Source organism: Bufo bufo, chromosome 5 (genome assembly GCF_905171765.1).
Source record: "Bufo bufo chromosome 5, aBufBuf1.1, whole genome shotgun sequence".
Taxonomy (NCBI): domain Eukaryota; kingdom Metazoa; phylum Chordata; class Amphibia; order Anura; family Bufonidae; genus Bufo; species Bufo bufo.
The window spans coordinates 261,615,622-261,632,667 of record NC_053393.1 but is presented as its reverse complement, the minus strand read 5'-3'; the positions used below and the strand labels follow the sequence as shown (position 1 = coordinate 261,632,667).

At 41.9% G+C, this 17,046-nt stretch overlaps 1 protein-coding gene across 1 annotated transcript in view; it reads left to right on the top strand.

The window, feature by feature from the left end:
• Positions 1 to 17,046, top strand: part of VWC2 (von Willebrand factor C domain containing 2) — a 994,391-nt gene that overhangs the window by 518,464 nt on the left and 458,881 nt on the right. The window contains exon 2 of the mRNA XM_040433032.1: positions 5,295 to 5,424. Within this exon, the coding sequence (XP_040288966.1) occupies positions 5,295 to 5,424 (130 nt within the window). The remainder of the gene's footprint in view (positions 1 to 5,294; positions 5,425 to 17,046) is intronic.

Genomic DNA, 17,046 nt, shown 5'->3' with positions numbered 1-17,046 from the left:
CTGTATGTCCTACGGATGGAAACCTCAGATGGATAATGCATATCTACAGTGTTCAGTCTCTACATTTAGCAGGGTCATTTAAAGCCATCCTCCTGAATTTAATAATAGACATACAGTAAGTAAATGTATCTGGCTGCCCCTGAGTGCTTTTAGAAATACACAATGGAGTAACATTGTAATGACGACTTCTAATGCAGTGGCTGCATTTTGGGGTGGTCCTAATGCTAAGCTGAGAGTCCCCCAAACACTGTTGAAGTGCCAAAATGTGTTTTTTCACTCTGGTGGGGATGGCAAGACATGGTGCACCCCAAAAGGAAATAAGTCCAGAGAGTCAGGGTTTTCAGTAAACCAGTGTGCTTCTTTACTGCAGAACTCAAATGCAAAAATACAGTGGTTGAGCTGGATATTAGCTTGTGGTCATGTTACTCAACTGTACTGTATCTGTGGTATAAGTTTTTTGTGCATAGTATACTACAATTTGCAATGCAGTTTGTGCTGTGTATCCTGATGTGTACTGCTACAAGGCTTATTTAGTCTATGGGAATGTAGGTCCATAAATAGTTTATAGAGGCATGGTGTTAAATTAGCCTAAGGCCTCTTGCAAGCGGCCGTTGGCCTGCCATTCCGTGCATTGGGGACCGCAATTTGCCGCAATGGATCCAGACCCATTCAACTTGAACAAGTTTTTTTGTGGTGTGGAGGCATGAAAAGGAACCTCACAGAAGCACTCTGTAGTGCTTTTGTGGGGTTCCGTGCCTCCGTTCCGAACCGCACCTCCAAATTGCGGACCCTTTAAAGTGAATGTGTCCGCATCAGTTATGCGGTGAGCACACGCTCAGTGCCCGCATATTGCGGGCTCGCTGTTTGTGGGCCACAATACAGGCCACAGCCAGCACCGATTCCTGGGCTCTTTTGTCACCCAAGATGGCTGCACTGCTTCTCAGACTACCTGATACACACTGTGCATCTCTTCCTGCTTGTCCAATCTTGCTCTTTGATTAGCCAGCACTGCTCATATGTGCAGGGCTGGACAATCAGAGGGCAGCAAGAAGTACCTTGGACTACCAAATGTACAGTTTGCATCAGGTAGTCTGAGAATCAATGCAGCCATCTTGGATGGCAGAAGAGGAGCTCAAGAATTAATTGATTTGCAGCTGAAAGATGAAAAGGAGGGCACCAGCTAAGTGTTTTGTTGATTCCACAACAGAATTCACAATTGTAAATTTGTTTTGTTGAACTAGAGGATTGTGTTAGATAATTTGTAATGTTATATCATAACTAATGAGCATACTTAAAGGGAATCTGTCACAACGAAAGCCTAATTAAACAACTATAATGAATGAATAAATAAATAGAGACAAAGGGGGGAATTTATCATGAGGGGAAAATTTTGCTTGAGTCTGCGTTGGAGTACTTTATGCCGCATTTATCAAATGTCTCATGTTACTTGATAAATTTGGCTTACCTTTAAACCTAACACTTTTGCCTAGAGAAGCTACACCAGTTTCCATACGCCACCCTTCTCCTGGAATGAGATTGCGACTCAATAAGGCCCCTTTCACACAAGCAAGTATTCCGCGCGGGTGTAATGCATGATGCAAACGCATTGCGCCTGCATAATGGGGCTGTGTACATGAGCATTGGTTTTCACACATCACCTGTGCGTTGCGTGAAAATCACAGCATGTTCTATATTGTGCGATTTTCTCGCAACACTAGTCCCATAGAAGTGAATGGAGCTTCGTGAAAATGCGTTTTTCACAGAAGGTTGCTAAGAGATGTTGTTTGTATACCTTCAGTTTTTTATCTCGCGCGTGCAAAACGCATTAAATCGTATTGCACCCACGTGATAAAAACTGAACAACTGAACGCGATCGCAGACAAAACTGAATGACTTAGTTTACGAAATCACACATTTTTCACTGAACGCATTCGCAACACATCCGGACCTAATCTGCACACACTCGTCTGTAAGGGGCCTAAGTCTCAATAATAATCTGGGAAACTCATCATTAACCCCTTCACGACTGCAATACGTTTATATACGTGATATTTGCACATGCCCCGTGCAGCTACCACGTGTATAAACGTCAAGCCAGCTCTTCAATCCAAGCGCTGCAAAACGCTTGGATTAAAGCTTCTGCCCCAGGCACTGCTGCTGTCACGGACAACATACAGTGCAGTAATGCCGGCAAGGGACCAATCAGAGTGGTCCCTTGCCGACAATCGATCCGATTGGTTAGTCTGTGCAGACTAACCAATCGGATTGCGTCAGTGTTAAAATGCCAGTTTCAGGCTCTGATCTGTGCTCTGCAGATCAGAGCCTGAAATCAGGTAGTGTCCTCATGTCCCCTGATCTGTGTGCCTCCAAGCCTCCCCTTGTCCCCGCCTGCCCCTTATATAGTTCCCCCCGCTCCCATCCACATTCATGCAGCCTGCCCTGATGCAGTCTGCCCCCTCCCCGCCCCATACATTCCTCCTGCCCCCATTTGTGCTGCCTCCCTCAATTCTAGCCGTACCTTCCCCCTCCCCCTTTCCAGCGCTGCCCCCGATGCGGTTCGGTCCCCCTGCTGTATTTGATGGCGGCGGCTCCATTCCTGAGCCGCCGCCATCAGCAGAGAGTGTCAGCTCTATGCTGACACTCTGCTGTAACCCCTAAGAGGCCGCGGCATCCATGGGGTTAATAGAGGGAGGGGGCTCCCTCTCTCAACCATCGGGGCTGCCGCGCTGTGATGGCAACGCCCGATGGTTGCCATGGCAACCGGACGCTTTGCAAAAGCGTCTGCTGTTGCCACCTACAGGACATCTGATAGTATTATACTTTGCTATGCAAGTGCATTGCAAAGTATAGTACAGTCATCAGCCCCACTGGATCTTCAAGATCCAAGAGGGACTTGATAAAAAAAGAAAGTGAAAGTAATAAAAGTAAAAATAAAAATGTAAATTAAAAAAAAAAAATTGCCTTTTCCTATAAAAAATGAAAATAATAAAATAAAATACACATATTAGGTGTCACCGCGTCCGTAACGACCGTCTCTATAAATATATCACATGATAGACCCCGTCCGATAAATACCACAAAAAGTGAAACACCAAGCGATCAAACAAACAGCGGTGTATATCAAACTAAATGGTACCAATAAAACCGTCACCTCATCTCGCAAAAAATGAGACCCTACATAAGAAAATTGCTCAAAAAATAAAAAAAACTATAGTTCTTAGAACATTGAGACAATAAAACATAAATTTTTTATTTCAAATATGCTATTATTGTGTTAAAGTGAAATAAATAAAAAAAGTATACATATTAGGTATCGCCACATCTGTAATAACCTGCTCGATAAAAATATCACATTACCTAACCCCTCAGATGAACACCGTAAAAAAAAAAAAAAAGCCATTTTTGTCACCTTACATCATAAAAAGTGCAACAGCAAGCGATCAAAAAGGCTTATGACCCCCAAAATAGTACCAATCAAACCATAACCTCATCCCGCAAAAAATTATACCCTATTTAAGACAATCGCCCAAAAAATAAAAAAGCTATGGCTCTCAGACTATGGAGACACTAAAACATCATTTTTTTGGTTTCAGAAATGCTATTACTGTGTAAAACTTAAATAAATAAGAAAAAGTATACATATTAGGTATTTCCACGTCCGTAACTATCTGCTCTATAAAACTGTCACATGACCTAACTCCTCAGATGATTGCTGTAAAAATAAATAAATGAAAACTGTTGTAAAAAAGCCAATTTTTTGGTCACCTTGCCCCATAAAGTGTAATAATGAATGATCATAAAATCCTATGTACCCAAAAATGGTACCAATAAAAACTTCAACACATTCTGCAAAAAACGAGCCTCTGCAATAGACGATCGGCAGAAAAATAAAAAAAACATATGGCGTTCAGAAAATGGAAACATAATTTCTTTTTCAAAAATGTTTTATTATGTAAAACTGAAACAAAGAAAGAAAGTAGACATATTTGATATCATTTCGTCCGGAACAACCTGCTCTATAAAAATAGCACATGATCTACCCTGTCAGATGAATCTTGTAAAAAAACTAAACAAAACGGTGCCAAAACAGCCATTTTTCGGTTACCTTGCCTCACAAAAAAACATAATATAGAGCAATTAAAAATCATATGTACCCCAAAATAGTGCCAATAAAACTGGCACCTTATCCCTTAGTTTCCAAAATAGGGTCACTTTTTGGGAGTTTCTACTGTATGGGTGCATCAGGGGGGCTTTAATTCTGAAGTGAAGATATGATAAATCAGGGCTAAAGACTTCAAAGATGTAATTATTATCTCTGAACTCACTTTTACTCCTCCACTGTTAAGCTTCATTCAAACGTCAGTGTTTGGTAGAGTCTCTATGGACATAATGTATAATGGAGAGATCTGCACCTGTTCTGTGTTTAGAGCCGCATCTGTTGTTTTTTGTTGCTCAAAATCACTGATGAAAATCACTGACCAAACACTGACTGTGTGAATGAGGCATTAGACAGCAAACAGCCTGTGCTCTCATGTAGGCATCAAGGAATCCATTGTACTGTACTATTTCCCTGAGCTCAGGACTCCGGAAGGTGCATCAGAATGCTGAGCATAGACCACTTACAAGCTTACTGAGGGGGAGTGAAAGTGTGTTCAGAGATAATCATTACATGGAATATGTGTCTTTTTAGCTAGCCACCAATTTTAGTAGTTTGAGAAGGTAGCTTTCAAGATAACAGGTTATTCCCAAAATTGTTGCTAAATAAGGTAAAACATGGTTAAATCATGTGCACAATGGTCCCTCAGCATAAGGCCTCCTGCACACGACACTAGGTGTCCCGTTGCCGTATTGCGGACCGCATTTGCGGATCCGCAATACACGGGCACCGTTCCATGTGCATTCCGGATCACGGATGCTGACCCATTAACTTCAATAGGTCCGCAAATCCGGAGATGCGGAATGGAGCGGAACGGAAGCACGGAACGGAACCCTACTGAAGCACTACGGAGTGCTTCCGTGGGGTTTCGTCCCGTACTTCCGTTCTGCAAAAAGAAAGAACATGTCCTATCAAAATTTTCCCAAACTTGGCTAGTCTGAGCCAAACTCACTGCTTCATGGGGATCTGTGATGCTGTGAGTTCCAGCCTGACAGCTGGTCTACTGTCCTTACTCACAACATCATTTGAATGTGAAATGAGCCTAAAGCAGTGTATATTTTTAACATTTGTTGTGTAGATGAAGCTAAATGCTGACATTGTGTTCACTAACATCACTTATTAATTATTTCTGTTTTAGGTTTCTCCTTGTGAGAAATGTCGCTGTGACCCTAATGGTGAAGTCATGTGCACTGTGTCTGCATGTCCTCAGACAGAATGTGTAGACCCAGTCTATGAGCCAGATCAGTGTTGTCCCATCTGCAAAAATGGTAAATAATGAAGAATCATTTAATACATTATATAAGGATTTTAAAACAGTACTATAATTTGTTGGTGATGGTTATCATAACTTTCTTAGGCTACTTTCACATATGTGTTTTACTTTTCCGGTATTGAGATCCGTCATAGGGTCTCAATACTGGAGAAAAACACTTCTGTTTTTTCCCATTCATTGTCAATGGGGACAAAACTGAACTGAATGGAACAGAATGCACCAGAATTCCGTTCCATTTGGTTGCATTCCCATACCGAAGAGCAAACCGCAGCAAGCAGCATTTTTCTGTCCGGCATGGGACGCAGAGCAAAACGGACACACAATGTAAGTCAATGGTGCCAGATGCGTTTTCTTGAACACAATAGAAAACTGATTTTCCAGTGGATCTAATTGTTTTAATGCTGGATCCGTCATTGCTATTTTAAAGATAATACAACCAGATCTGTTGATAATGGAAGCCAGCCGGTTGTATTATAAAAAATGGAAGCACTTTTGCTGATCCCTGCCGGATCAGGAAAAAAAACAAGTAAAGTGAAATTAGCCTTAGATTTCTTAACCTATTTTTTCCCCGCTGTTATCATAGCTCTAAAATATTACTCATTATGATAGATAGATATATATATATACTTATCGTATAGTTATCGTATATTCAGTATCAAAGATCTGCCTAATGATCAATTTACACTCAAGACTGTAACAAGGAGTCATCCTCTATGCCTAGAGGAAATGTTTCTACAACATGGGGTAGTGGGTTTTTTGCTGCAAGAGCATGGCTAATTCATTGAAAGAGTTTAATAGGAGCCAGGATGCCATTCTTGGCAGTAGTAATATTACAAATTATGGTTGATAGGTTCCTGGAGATGGGTAATTGATCTATTGATTTGAAGTGACCCTCCAGTCAGGAGCTCAACAATATTATGCATGATAAGTCCTTCAAGGAATTATTACCTTCTATTTATCTTTCTCAGATCTTGTTTCTTGGCTACTTTTTACCTCACCTCTGTTAGGGCAGAGTTATGACTACATTTTAGCTACAGTGCTTAGTCTGACATAGTCTGTGTCACAGCTAATGGGGAGGGGAAAACGCCAGATAACACACAGAAGGAAGTAGACAGGAGTCTAGACCTCAAAGCTAAGGGATATGGATGGTGACCACCTAGACCTCTCCCTGACTCCTGCCAGTATGAGTAGACCCTGAAGGTGGAAATACTCATACACCGGAGCCTTAGCCCTAGAGACCCTGGAAATCCCTAGGAGCGGTGGCAGGGAATGAGACTACTGGTTCCTTCCCCGATGAAGGAACCAGCGTCTCCCTGAGGTCTAGAAAACAACAAATATAAGCAAACAACAAAATGCAAAACAAAATACACTTAGCTTAAAGAAGAATGGAGGAGCAGGAGATCCAAAGGAACAAAACACCAGCTCAACCAACTCCAGCAGGAAATATCAACCGCATGGTAAGCAGTGTGAGTCCGAACTTAATAGAGCCTCAGTAATGACCACAAGCTGCACCTGACAAGAGGTGTGGTCATTACCGAACAACAACACTGCAAGAAGAAAACAGAGAGACTGTCAGATACCCTCACGTGCCGCCAGTCTCTCAGATCTTCTCACCTCTGTCATGTGAGGGACCGTGACAGTAACCCCCCTATGGGTGACCTCCGGACATGGAGGCCGACGTTATCAGGATGCGCCCTGTGAAAGGCCTTAACAAGGCTACTGGCATTAAGTCGGTTGCAGGAACCCATATTCTTTCCTCTGGACCGTAACGTTTCCAGTGCACGAGATACTAAAGAGATCGGCTGAGAATTTGTGAGTTTACTATCCTGACAATCTGAAATTCAAAACTACCGTCCACCATGACAGGAGCAGGACGTAAGGAGGATGGTTCAGCAGGTTCGACATATCTTTTCAGTAATTTGTGAAAAAACATTATGAATTTTTAAAGCCTGTGGAAGTTCAAGACGAAAAGCAACCAGATTAATAATGGCAAAGATCTTACACTGAACAAAAATATAAATGCAACACTTTTGGTTTTGCTCCCATTTTGCATGAGCCTAACTCAACCCTAAAGATCTGAAACATTTTCTACATACACAAAAAGACCCATTACTCTCAAATAATGTTCACAAATCTTGTATATTAAATTGATTGGCACTCAATATCTGTTTCACGCTGAATACATTTAATCGATAAAAACAAGTGAAATATAATACATAAGCATAAATAAAAACTTTCTTGTAAAATCCGGAAATGTCAACTAAAATAAATGTACTTGCACTTCGTTAAGGTTGGATAATTAGGCAACCTGTGCCAAGAACCTGTGCCATTGGGAACATTGTAATATGATGCAGTATTGAACATCGTCTATGTAGGATTTTGTTTGCCTAATTGTTCTACCTTGCGTTCAATACATTGCAAATTTAATCTATTAATTACAAAAATTGCATCAAAATTGCATTAACATAAAAAAATCGGATGAACATTGTGAACATTGCAATATGATGCAGTATTGAATAGTGTTTATGAAGGACTTTGCACAGAGGTTCTTGGCACAGGTTGCCTAATTATCCAACCTTAACAAAGTGCAAGTACATTTATTTTAGTTGACATTTCCGGATTTTACAACAAAGTTTTTATTTATGCTTATGTATTATATTTCACTTGTTTTTATCAATTAAATATATTCAGCGTGAAACAGATATTAAGTGCCGATCAATTTAATATACAGTTTCTTATTTCTACGTGACTGGAGGTGTCATATTGATCAGAGCACCTACCATTGTCTCTGGGTTAGTTGTGCCACCCTATATACATATATTTAATGTTCACAAATCTGTCTAAATCTGTGTTAGTGAGCTCCTTTGCCGAGATAATCCATCCCACCTCACAGGTGTGGCATATCAAGGTGCTGATTAGACAGCATGAATATTGCACAGGTGTGCCTTAGACTGCCCACAATAAAATGCCACTCTGAAATATCCATAGTTTGTCCTTATTCAATATAGTGCAATATATTCGTATTTTAGAATATTCGTAATTTTTTTTCCATCTGAAGTCATGATTCCTCCATTTTGTTTCTTGTGGGCCAATGACTCATTGGCCCACAAGCAAGAAGCAGGGGGGAATCATGTGTTCAGATGGAAAAAATGACGAATATTCCAAAAACAAATATATAGCACTATATTCGTTTTTGACCCACGCCTGTATTGATCGCGTAATATTCGCATATTACGCGATCATTACCTTGCCGATTTAAAAAAAAAAAAAAAAAAGAATGTAGAATATAACAAATATTCGAATTTGCAAATATTCAATGAATATTCTACAAAATATTTGCAAAATATCACAAATTCGAATATGACCCCTGCCGCTCATCACTAGTCTGGACCACTCATACGTCTCTTGTCAGCCATACATTTATACTTTTTGCCCATTTTTTTAAAGTTGTTTTGAATTTTCCACCAAATAGATGACAACGAAGAGGAAAATCCTACCTCTTCCAGTATACCAGAAGTCTCAGTACCAGAAAATGTGCCAAACTGCGGATGGAACCCATATGCTCCGAAAAACGGCGGCTCATCAGTGGACTCCTGCCTACGGTCATTTATGGCAAACTCAGCTGACTACAAAAATGAAGACCACTCCTCCTGATTCTCCGAGACAAAACATCTCAAATAAGTCTTCAGATTCAGTTTAGTGCTCTCAATCTGTCCGTTTGACTCAGGATGAAAAGCTGAAGAGAAGGACAATTGGACCCACAGGCGAGTACAGAACGCCTTCCAGAATCTGGAAACAAACTGAGTCCCCCTATTAGACACCACATCAGAGGGGATACCATGTAGTTTCACAAAGTTATCGACAAACACTTGTGCGAGAGTTTTAGCATTATATACCTGATACTGCTATAAAGTGTGACTTCTTGCCGAAGCGATCAACAACCACCAGAATCACAGTTTTTCCTGAGGAATAAGGCAAATCTGTGATAAAGTCCATGGACAAATGAGTCCACAGTCGGGACGGGATAGACAAGGAAAGTAGAGATCCTGAGATCCTGAGGGCCGAGTGTCACCTTGGCATGCGCACAAGTCTCACAAGCTGACACATAGCCCTATATACATTTATGCAATCCTGGCTACCAGAATCTCCGGGAAATTAGATCAACCGTGGATCTGCTCCCAGGGTGTCCTGTAAGAACAGTACTGTGATGTTCTTGAAAGACCTTGTGCAGTAGTTCTGAAGGAGCAAACAACTTCCCTGGAGGACAAGAATCAGGAGCATCTCCCTGGTCCTCCAACACCTCTGCCTCAAGTTCAGGATAAAGGGCGGATTCAACCACCCCATCAGATAATATTGGGCCTGGATCCTCCGAATCACCCCCCCCCCCCCTTCCCCGGGAAAGCTACGCGACAAAGCATCCGCTTTGACGTTCTTAACCCCAGGGCGATAGGTGACAACGAAATTAAATCTGGTAAAAAACAATGACCATCTGGCCTGCCTTGGGTTCAGACATTTAGCCGACTCCAGATAAGCCAGTAATTACCTCAAACTGTGAGGGATTAGGTTTTTTTTCGGGGGGCATTCTCACAATCATCTCCACAACAGCCAGGTTGCAGGTCCAAACGTGAGGTTTATTTTCACAGAACAAAACGCAAAAGAACAAAACAACAAAACAAACACCTTGCCCCTCTGGGCTCTAACTATACAGGAGTATTCCTACCTCACTTATAACACCGTTCACACACGGTACGACCATGAGGCTTTTCCCGCCTGTGCACCAGCATTTCCTAGGCTGTAACAAAGTCCAGTCCTTTTGGGGGATTGTGGCCCAAGTCCACCTGTCTCCGGCCTTGCGACAGTCACTTCCCGGACCTCGCGAAGTTCCCCAATGTTCCGGCTAACACCTAGCCCCGTGGTCCCTCAGCCAGCCCGGCTGAGACCACTCTCCCAGAGACTCCAGCAGGCCTCTGTTGCACAATGAATCTCTGATAACACAAACTCCTTTGACTTACACACTGGGAGGTACTTTATTGCGGCCTGATTAGAGCAGGCCTCACCTGCGATCACCTCAGGTGAAAGGGAATACCTGTGCCGGAAGAGTGTGGACTGGCAGCTCCCTCTACCAAGCCTAACTGCCAGTCCAAGTAAAATCCAGCCCAGAAAATATATACAAAACTTTCTGAGCAAACTATGCTTTTGCTGGAACCTCTGCCACTCTCTGGATTTTATCTGTCTCACCCATCTGAGGTACCCGAGTGTGACAACACGCCTTCCAGCACAGTACACCTTACCACACAACTATTGACGACATTCCTCAAAACCCAACTTAATGGCCAGCAACTCTCTACTACCTACATCATAATTTATTTCAGCAGTAGAGAGTTTTTTAGAGAAAAAAGCACAGGAGCTCTACAGTATTTGCTTTGAGAAGGACCCTGCGACAAGATTGCTCCAACCCCTACCTCGGATGCGTCAACTTCCACAATGAATGGCTGTGACACATCAGGTTGCACCAGTATAGGAGCAGAAGCAAAACATTCCTTTACCACTGAAAAGGCATGTAATGCTTCATCAGACCAGACTGAGAAATTTGCACCTTTCCTAGTCATATTTGGTAATGGTTTAACAACAGTCGAGTAATTCAAGATAAATTTATGGTAGTAGTTGGTGAACCCAAAAAATCACATGAGCGCTTTCAGATATTGGGGTTGATCCCAGTCCAACACAGCACAGACTTTTTCCGGATCCATACGAAAGCCTGAAGTTGAGAGTAGGTAACCCAGGAGCTACACTTTCGGAACCGCAAATACACACTTTTCCATCTTAGCATTCAATTTATTCTCCCTTAGGATCTGTAAGACCTGTCTCACATGATCCTGATGCTTCTCCATGTCAGGGGAATAAATTAAAATATCATCCAGATACAACACCACAAACCTGCCCACCAGTGGATGAAAGATGTCATTGATGAAATTTTGAAAAACAGAAGGAGCATTGGTCAACCGAAAAGGCATGACCAAATTCTCTAAATGACCTTCAGGGGTATTAAAGGCTTTCTTCCATTTGTCCCCCTCCTTGATCCTTACCAGATTATATGCCCCCCTCAAATCCAACTTAGAGAGCACCTTGAATTTACCTCCGAAAATCGGCGTCGTTAGCCGGTGCATGCGCAATAGTTACTGTGATGCCGTACAAGGAATGGGCATCGCAGTGCACGTGCGCCAGCCAAAGGAATGAGTGCGCCGGCGCGGGATATCGGCAGCATAACAAGTTAGTACAAAGGCGGTCAGAGGGAAAGGATGGGCGGGCAGAGGGTAGGAAGGGGCAGGGGGACGCAATGAGAAGGCTGAGCAAGCAGGGCACCTAAGAGAGTAACGCCGCCCCTGGGCACTTGCGAGCCCTCATTTGCATATCTTATAAAGATCGTTTTTGAGGGTTCTATAAGTCCAGGATTGATGCCAGAGGTAACGTTTTTTATTAACTGTAGGCATGCTAGGGAGCTGTGGGAAGGGTTAAAAAAGTGAAATGCTGGTGACAGACTCCCTTTAAAACTGATATATAATTATACATCATATATATCATGCATTATATCGTACTTTGGAACATATATATAACAACTGCAGATAATCATTTGACTGGAATTAATAAAATCGGCCATAATAATAGAGCTAAATATATTTATTTATCCATAAGAGAGGTGGTTAAGACGAATATTCCACCCAGGTTGATGTTTTAAAAAAGTGACTGCTAATACACAAGAATAATATGATTTATTATATTTTTTTTTTACATGGAACCCATGTATCTCACCTGTCCAGCAGTGAAGGAGAACAAAACGCACTTTTGGAAAAACCGCACCTATGAGATGAAAAATCGCATTAATATCGCATAACACATTATATGATGATAAACGTCAAAATTCATCAGTCTATGTTGAGATATAATTGATTATATAACACCTGTTAAGCTATATAAGCAATTTTATATGATTTTATATACTTTTGTCCGAATTTTTAAATTTCCTTCTTAATGAATCCATGCCTGAGTTTATTTTCAACCTGAATCCAGTTCGCAACTTAGGATCTACTGAATCAATTGAATGCACGAGATAAAAAGGGAATATATCACATTTGCGGGTTACCACTGAGGAAGGGGCGAGGTATAGACCCCGAAACGCGTTGGTAAATAGGAGACCAGCACATCAGCTGATGGACGTATACCCCTGCATGCACGGTCCACTACAATAAAGAGAAGCTTTACCTCCCATTCGGCAGATAAGGAATGCTGCGATCCAACTCTCTGGCTCTGAAAATAATTTAGAGTCACTACATGAACAACGGTCGACGACTGTCTACAAAGTGAAAGCGGGACAATGAAACAAAAGTCCGCCTAGTCAAGCAACAATCTGTTCAAGCAGCTCTAGCTGACAACTCATAGTAAGACACCGCCGTACTCGATACTGCAGCCACGTGGGACGCCACTGTGAGTGCAGATCGTACAGCACATCATTACTTTCCTATTATACCCTGGTGTTATGTTGCACCGCTGAGTGTAACTATATTTATACGGTCAGCATATTCATGCCTTATCCCTTTGTGCAACATTGTTGCTTCTAATACAGTGGCGGAAATAATTATTTGACCCCTCACTGATTTTGTAAGTTTGTCCAATGACAAAGAAATGAAAAGTCTCAGAACAGTATCATTTCAATGGTAGGTTTATTGTAACAGTGGCAGATAGCACATCAAAAGGAAAATCGAAAAAATAACTTTAAATAAAAGATAGCAACTGATTTGCATTTCATTGAGTGAAATAAGTATTTGAACCCCTACCAACCATTAAGAGTTCTGGCTCCCACAGAGTGGTTAGACACTTCTACTCAATTAGTCACCCTCATTAAGGACACCTGTCTTAACTAGTCACCTGTATAAAAGACACCTGTCCACAGAATCAATCAATCAAGCAGACTCCAAACTCTCCAACATGGGAAAGACCAAAGAGCTGTCCAAGGATGTCAGAGACAAAATTGTAGACCTGCACAAGGCTGGAATGGGCTACAAAACCATTAGCAAGAAGCTGGGAGAGAAGGTGACAACTGTTGGTGCGATTGTTCGAAAATGGAAGGAGCACAAAATGACCATCAATCGACCTCGCTCTGGAGCTCCACGCAAGATCTCACCTCGTGGGGTGTCAATGGTTCTGAGAAAGGTGAAAAAGCATCCTAGAACTACACGGGAGGAGTTAGTTAATGACCTCAAATTAGCAGGGACCACAGTCACCAAGAAAACCATTGGAAACACATTACACCGCAATGGATTAAAATCCTGCAGGGCTCGCAAGGTCCCCCTGCTCAGGAAGGCACATGTGCAGGCCCGTCTGAAGTTTGCCAATGAACACCTGAATGATTCAGAGAGTGACTGGGAGAAGGTGCTGTGGTCTGATGAGACCAAAATAGAGCTCTTTGGCATTAACTCAACTCGCTGTGTTTGGAGGAAGAAAAATGCTGCCTATGACCCCCAAAACACCGTCCCCACCGTCAAGCATGGGGGTGGAAACATTTTGCTTTGGGGGTGTTTTTCTGCTAAGGGCACAGGACAACTTATTCGCATAAACGGGAAAATGGACGGAGCCATGTATCGTGAAATCCTGAGCGACAACCTCCTTCCCTCTGCCAGGAAACTGAAAATGGGTCGTGGATGGGTGTTCCAGCACGACAATGACCCAAAACATACAGCAAAGGCAACAAAGGAGTGGCTCAAGAAGAAGCACATTAAGGTCATGGAGTGGCCTAGTCAGTCTCCGGACCTTAATCCAATCGAAAACCTATGGAGGGAGCTCAAGCTCAGAGTTGCACAGAGACAGCCTCGAAACCTTAGTGATTTAGAGATGATCTGCAAAGAGGAGTGGACCAATATTCCTCCTAAAATGTGCGCAAACTTGGTCATCAATTACAAGAAACGTTTGACCTCTGTGCTTGCAAACAAGGGTTTTTCCACCAAGTATTAAGTCTTTTTTTGTTAGAGGGTTCAAATACTTATTTCACTCAATGAAATGCAAATCAGTTGCTATCTTTTATTTAAAGTTATTTTTTCGATTTTCCTTTTGATGTGCTATCTGCCACTGTTACAATAAATCTACCATTGAAATGATACTGTTCTGAGACTTTTCATTTCTTTGTCATTGGACAAACTTACAAAATCAGTGAGGGGTCAAATAATTATTTCCGCCACTGTATATGGGAGAAGATACAATTGAGATTGCCATATGTGACATTTATAAACCACCTTCACAACTGAGGTTATTATATGTGACATTCATCAATCACCATTGTAGAAACAATCCAGCCTCTATATCCCAGGATTTAACTGTAAATATCTTACTGCTCTATATACACTGAGCCAGTGATTCAGCACAAAAACACCTTTTCTGCGCATCTTTTATTGTTGCTACATGTATTCAACTCAGCATTGCTATATATGAACATTTATTATATATATATATATATATATTTTTTTTACCATTCATTTTATTGGTCTTATATGTCATTTATGTGTATTTTTTTTAAAATAATAAATTATTCAGGTATTTTATTCTACTATACTGTCCCACAGATGATGAGTGCTCAGCCTTAATTTATACTTTAGATTACAAGATGATGAAAGATGTCATTGATGAAATTTTGAAAAACAGCAGGAGCATTGGTCAACCGAAAAGGCATGACCAAATTCTCAAAATGACCTTCAGGGGTATTAAAGGCTTTCTTCCATTTGTCCCCCTCCTTGATCCTTACCAGATTATATGCCCCCCTCAAATCCAACTTAGAGAGCACCTTGGCACCGACAATCTGATTGAACAAATCTGGGATCAAATGAAGGGGATAGGGATCATGGACAGTAATGCGATTAAGCTCACGGAAGTCCAAGCATGGCCTAAGAGTTCTGTCCTTTTTTGGTGATTTTGATAGTCTAATATGACCTTTAGCCAAGCTCTCGGTGATATATTCTGATATATGGCTACTCTTTCGGGTTCAGAAAGATTATACAACCGAGACTTGGGCAATCTAGCGCCTGGAATAAATTTGACGGGGCAATCATGCTCCTGATGTGGAGGTAACTGCTGGTCTCCACTTTCAGAGAATATCAGAAAAATCTGGAAATAAAAGAATGTACTATTTTAGTGGTTACAACAGAAAAAAATCACTCCAATCAAGAATCAAGTCTTGCTTGCATAAGGGTTATGTTTGGATAACCATGGTAAACCTAGCAACAGAGGAGCAGGCAGACCCTCCAGCACAAAACATGAAATGGATTCTTGATGAGAATCTCCCACCTTTAGGCGAATGTCCGGCACCATTTGTGACAAATACTTTTGTGAGAGTAGAAAAGAATCAATCGCAAACACCAAAATATTTTTGTCTAATGCGCTTGTTGTCAAACCATGCATACGGATTAATTGACCATCCACTAGGTTAACCCCTGCCCCATTGTCAATAAATACTTCAATTCCCACAGTTTTGGAGTCTAGCGCCACCCTGTCAGGCAGGAGAAATCGGGTACTACTGGTAGATGACAAAAGTACATTTTCAGATTCCCCACACACACCACCAAGAGTGAGAAGAGGACTAAACACATTCGTTTTTTTTTTCCTTTTTCACCTTGACATTTAACATAATGACATATGTTAACAAAATGTCCCCCTTTACCATAGAAAAAGCTGAGTCTTTTCTTAACCCTAACGCTTTTATTACCAGGTCCAGGAGTAAGTGACTTCCCCCAACTGCATTGGCTCATCATTAGACATGAGCTCAAGTGCCTATCTACCCAAAGTGTTGGAGGCCACCTCCCCATATGATAGTGCATCCCGAGCGACAGGAACCTTAGATCTCTCCCTTGTCTACCAATACATACAGTCAAAGACATGGCTGCCTCCAATGACTCTGGATATTCGTGAAATGCCAATACGTCCTTCAGGTTCTCGGATAACCCATGACAGAATTGACTACGGAGGGCTGGGTCATTCCACTCAGTATCAGCTGCCCATCTCCTAAATTCAGAGCAATAGGACTCAGCAGAATGCTCTCCCTGCCGTAAACCACGCAACTTAGTCTCAGCCAGGGAGACCTGATCTGGATCATTGTAGATAAGTCCAAAAGCTCTGAAAAATGTATCTACTGAACGGAGGCATTGTGATCCGGTCGGCAAAGAAAAAGCCCAAGACTGAGCGTCACCTTTCAGTAACAAAATATTAATCCCCACTCTTTGACTCTCGTCCCCAGAAGAGTTAGGACGTAGTCTAAAATATTGTTTGCACGACTCCATGAACCAAACAAAGTTGTCACTTCCCCCGGAAAACCTATCCGGGAAAGCGACTTTAGGTTCTGGGCAGGCCTGGTTCCCGCTGCTGGAAGCCGCCGCCTGTAGTCTCTAACTGCGAGACTGCCGTGCGGAGGGAATCCTCCTCCACAGACAGTCCCTGCATACGATCGATCAGTGCAGAAATAGCATCCATAGTTGCACTGACACAAACAAAATGACGTTTTTTGGCTGTTGATAATGTCACAGGTAATGGGAGGGAAAAACACCAGATAACACACAGAAGGAAATAGACAAGAGTCTAG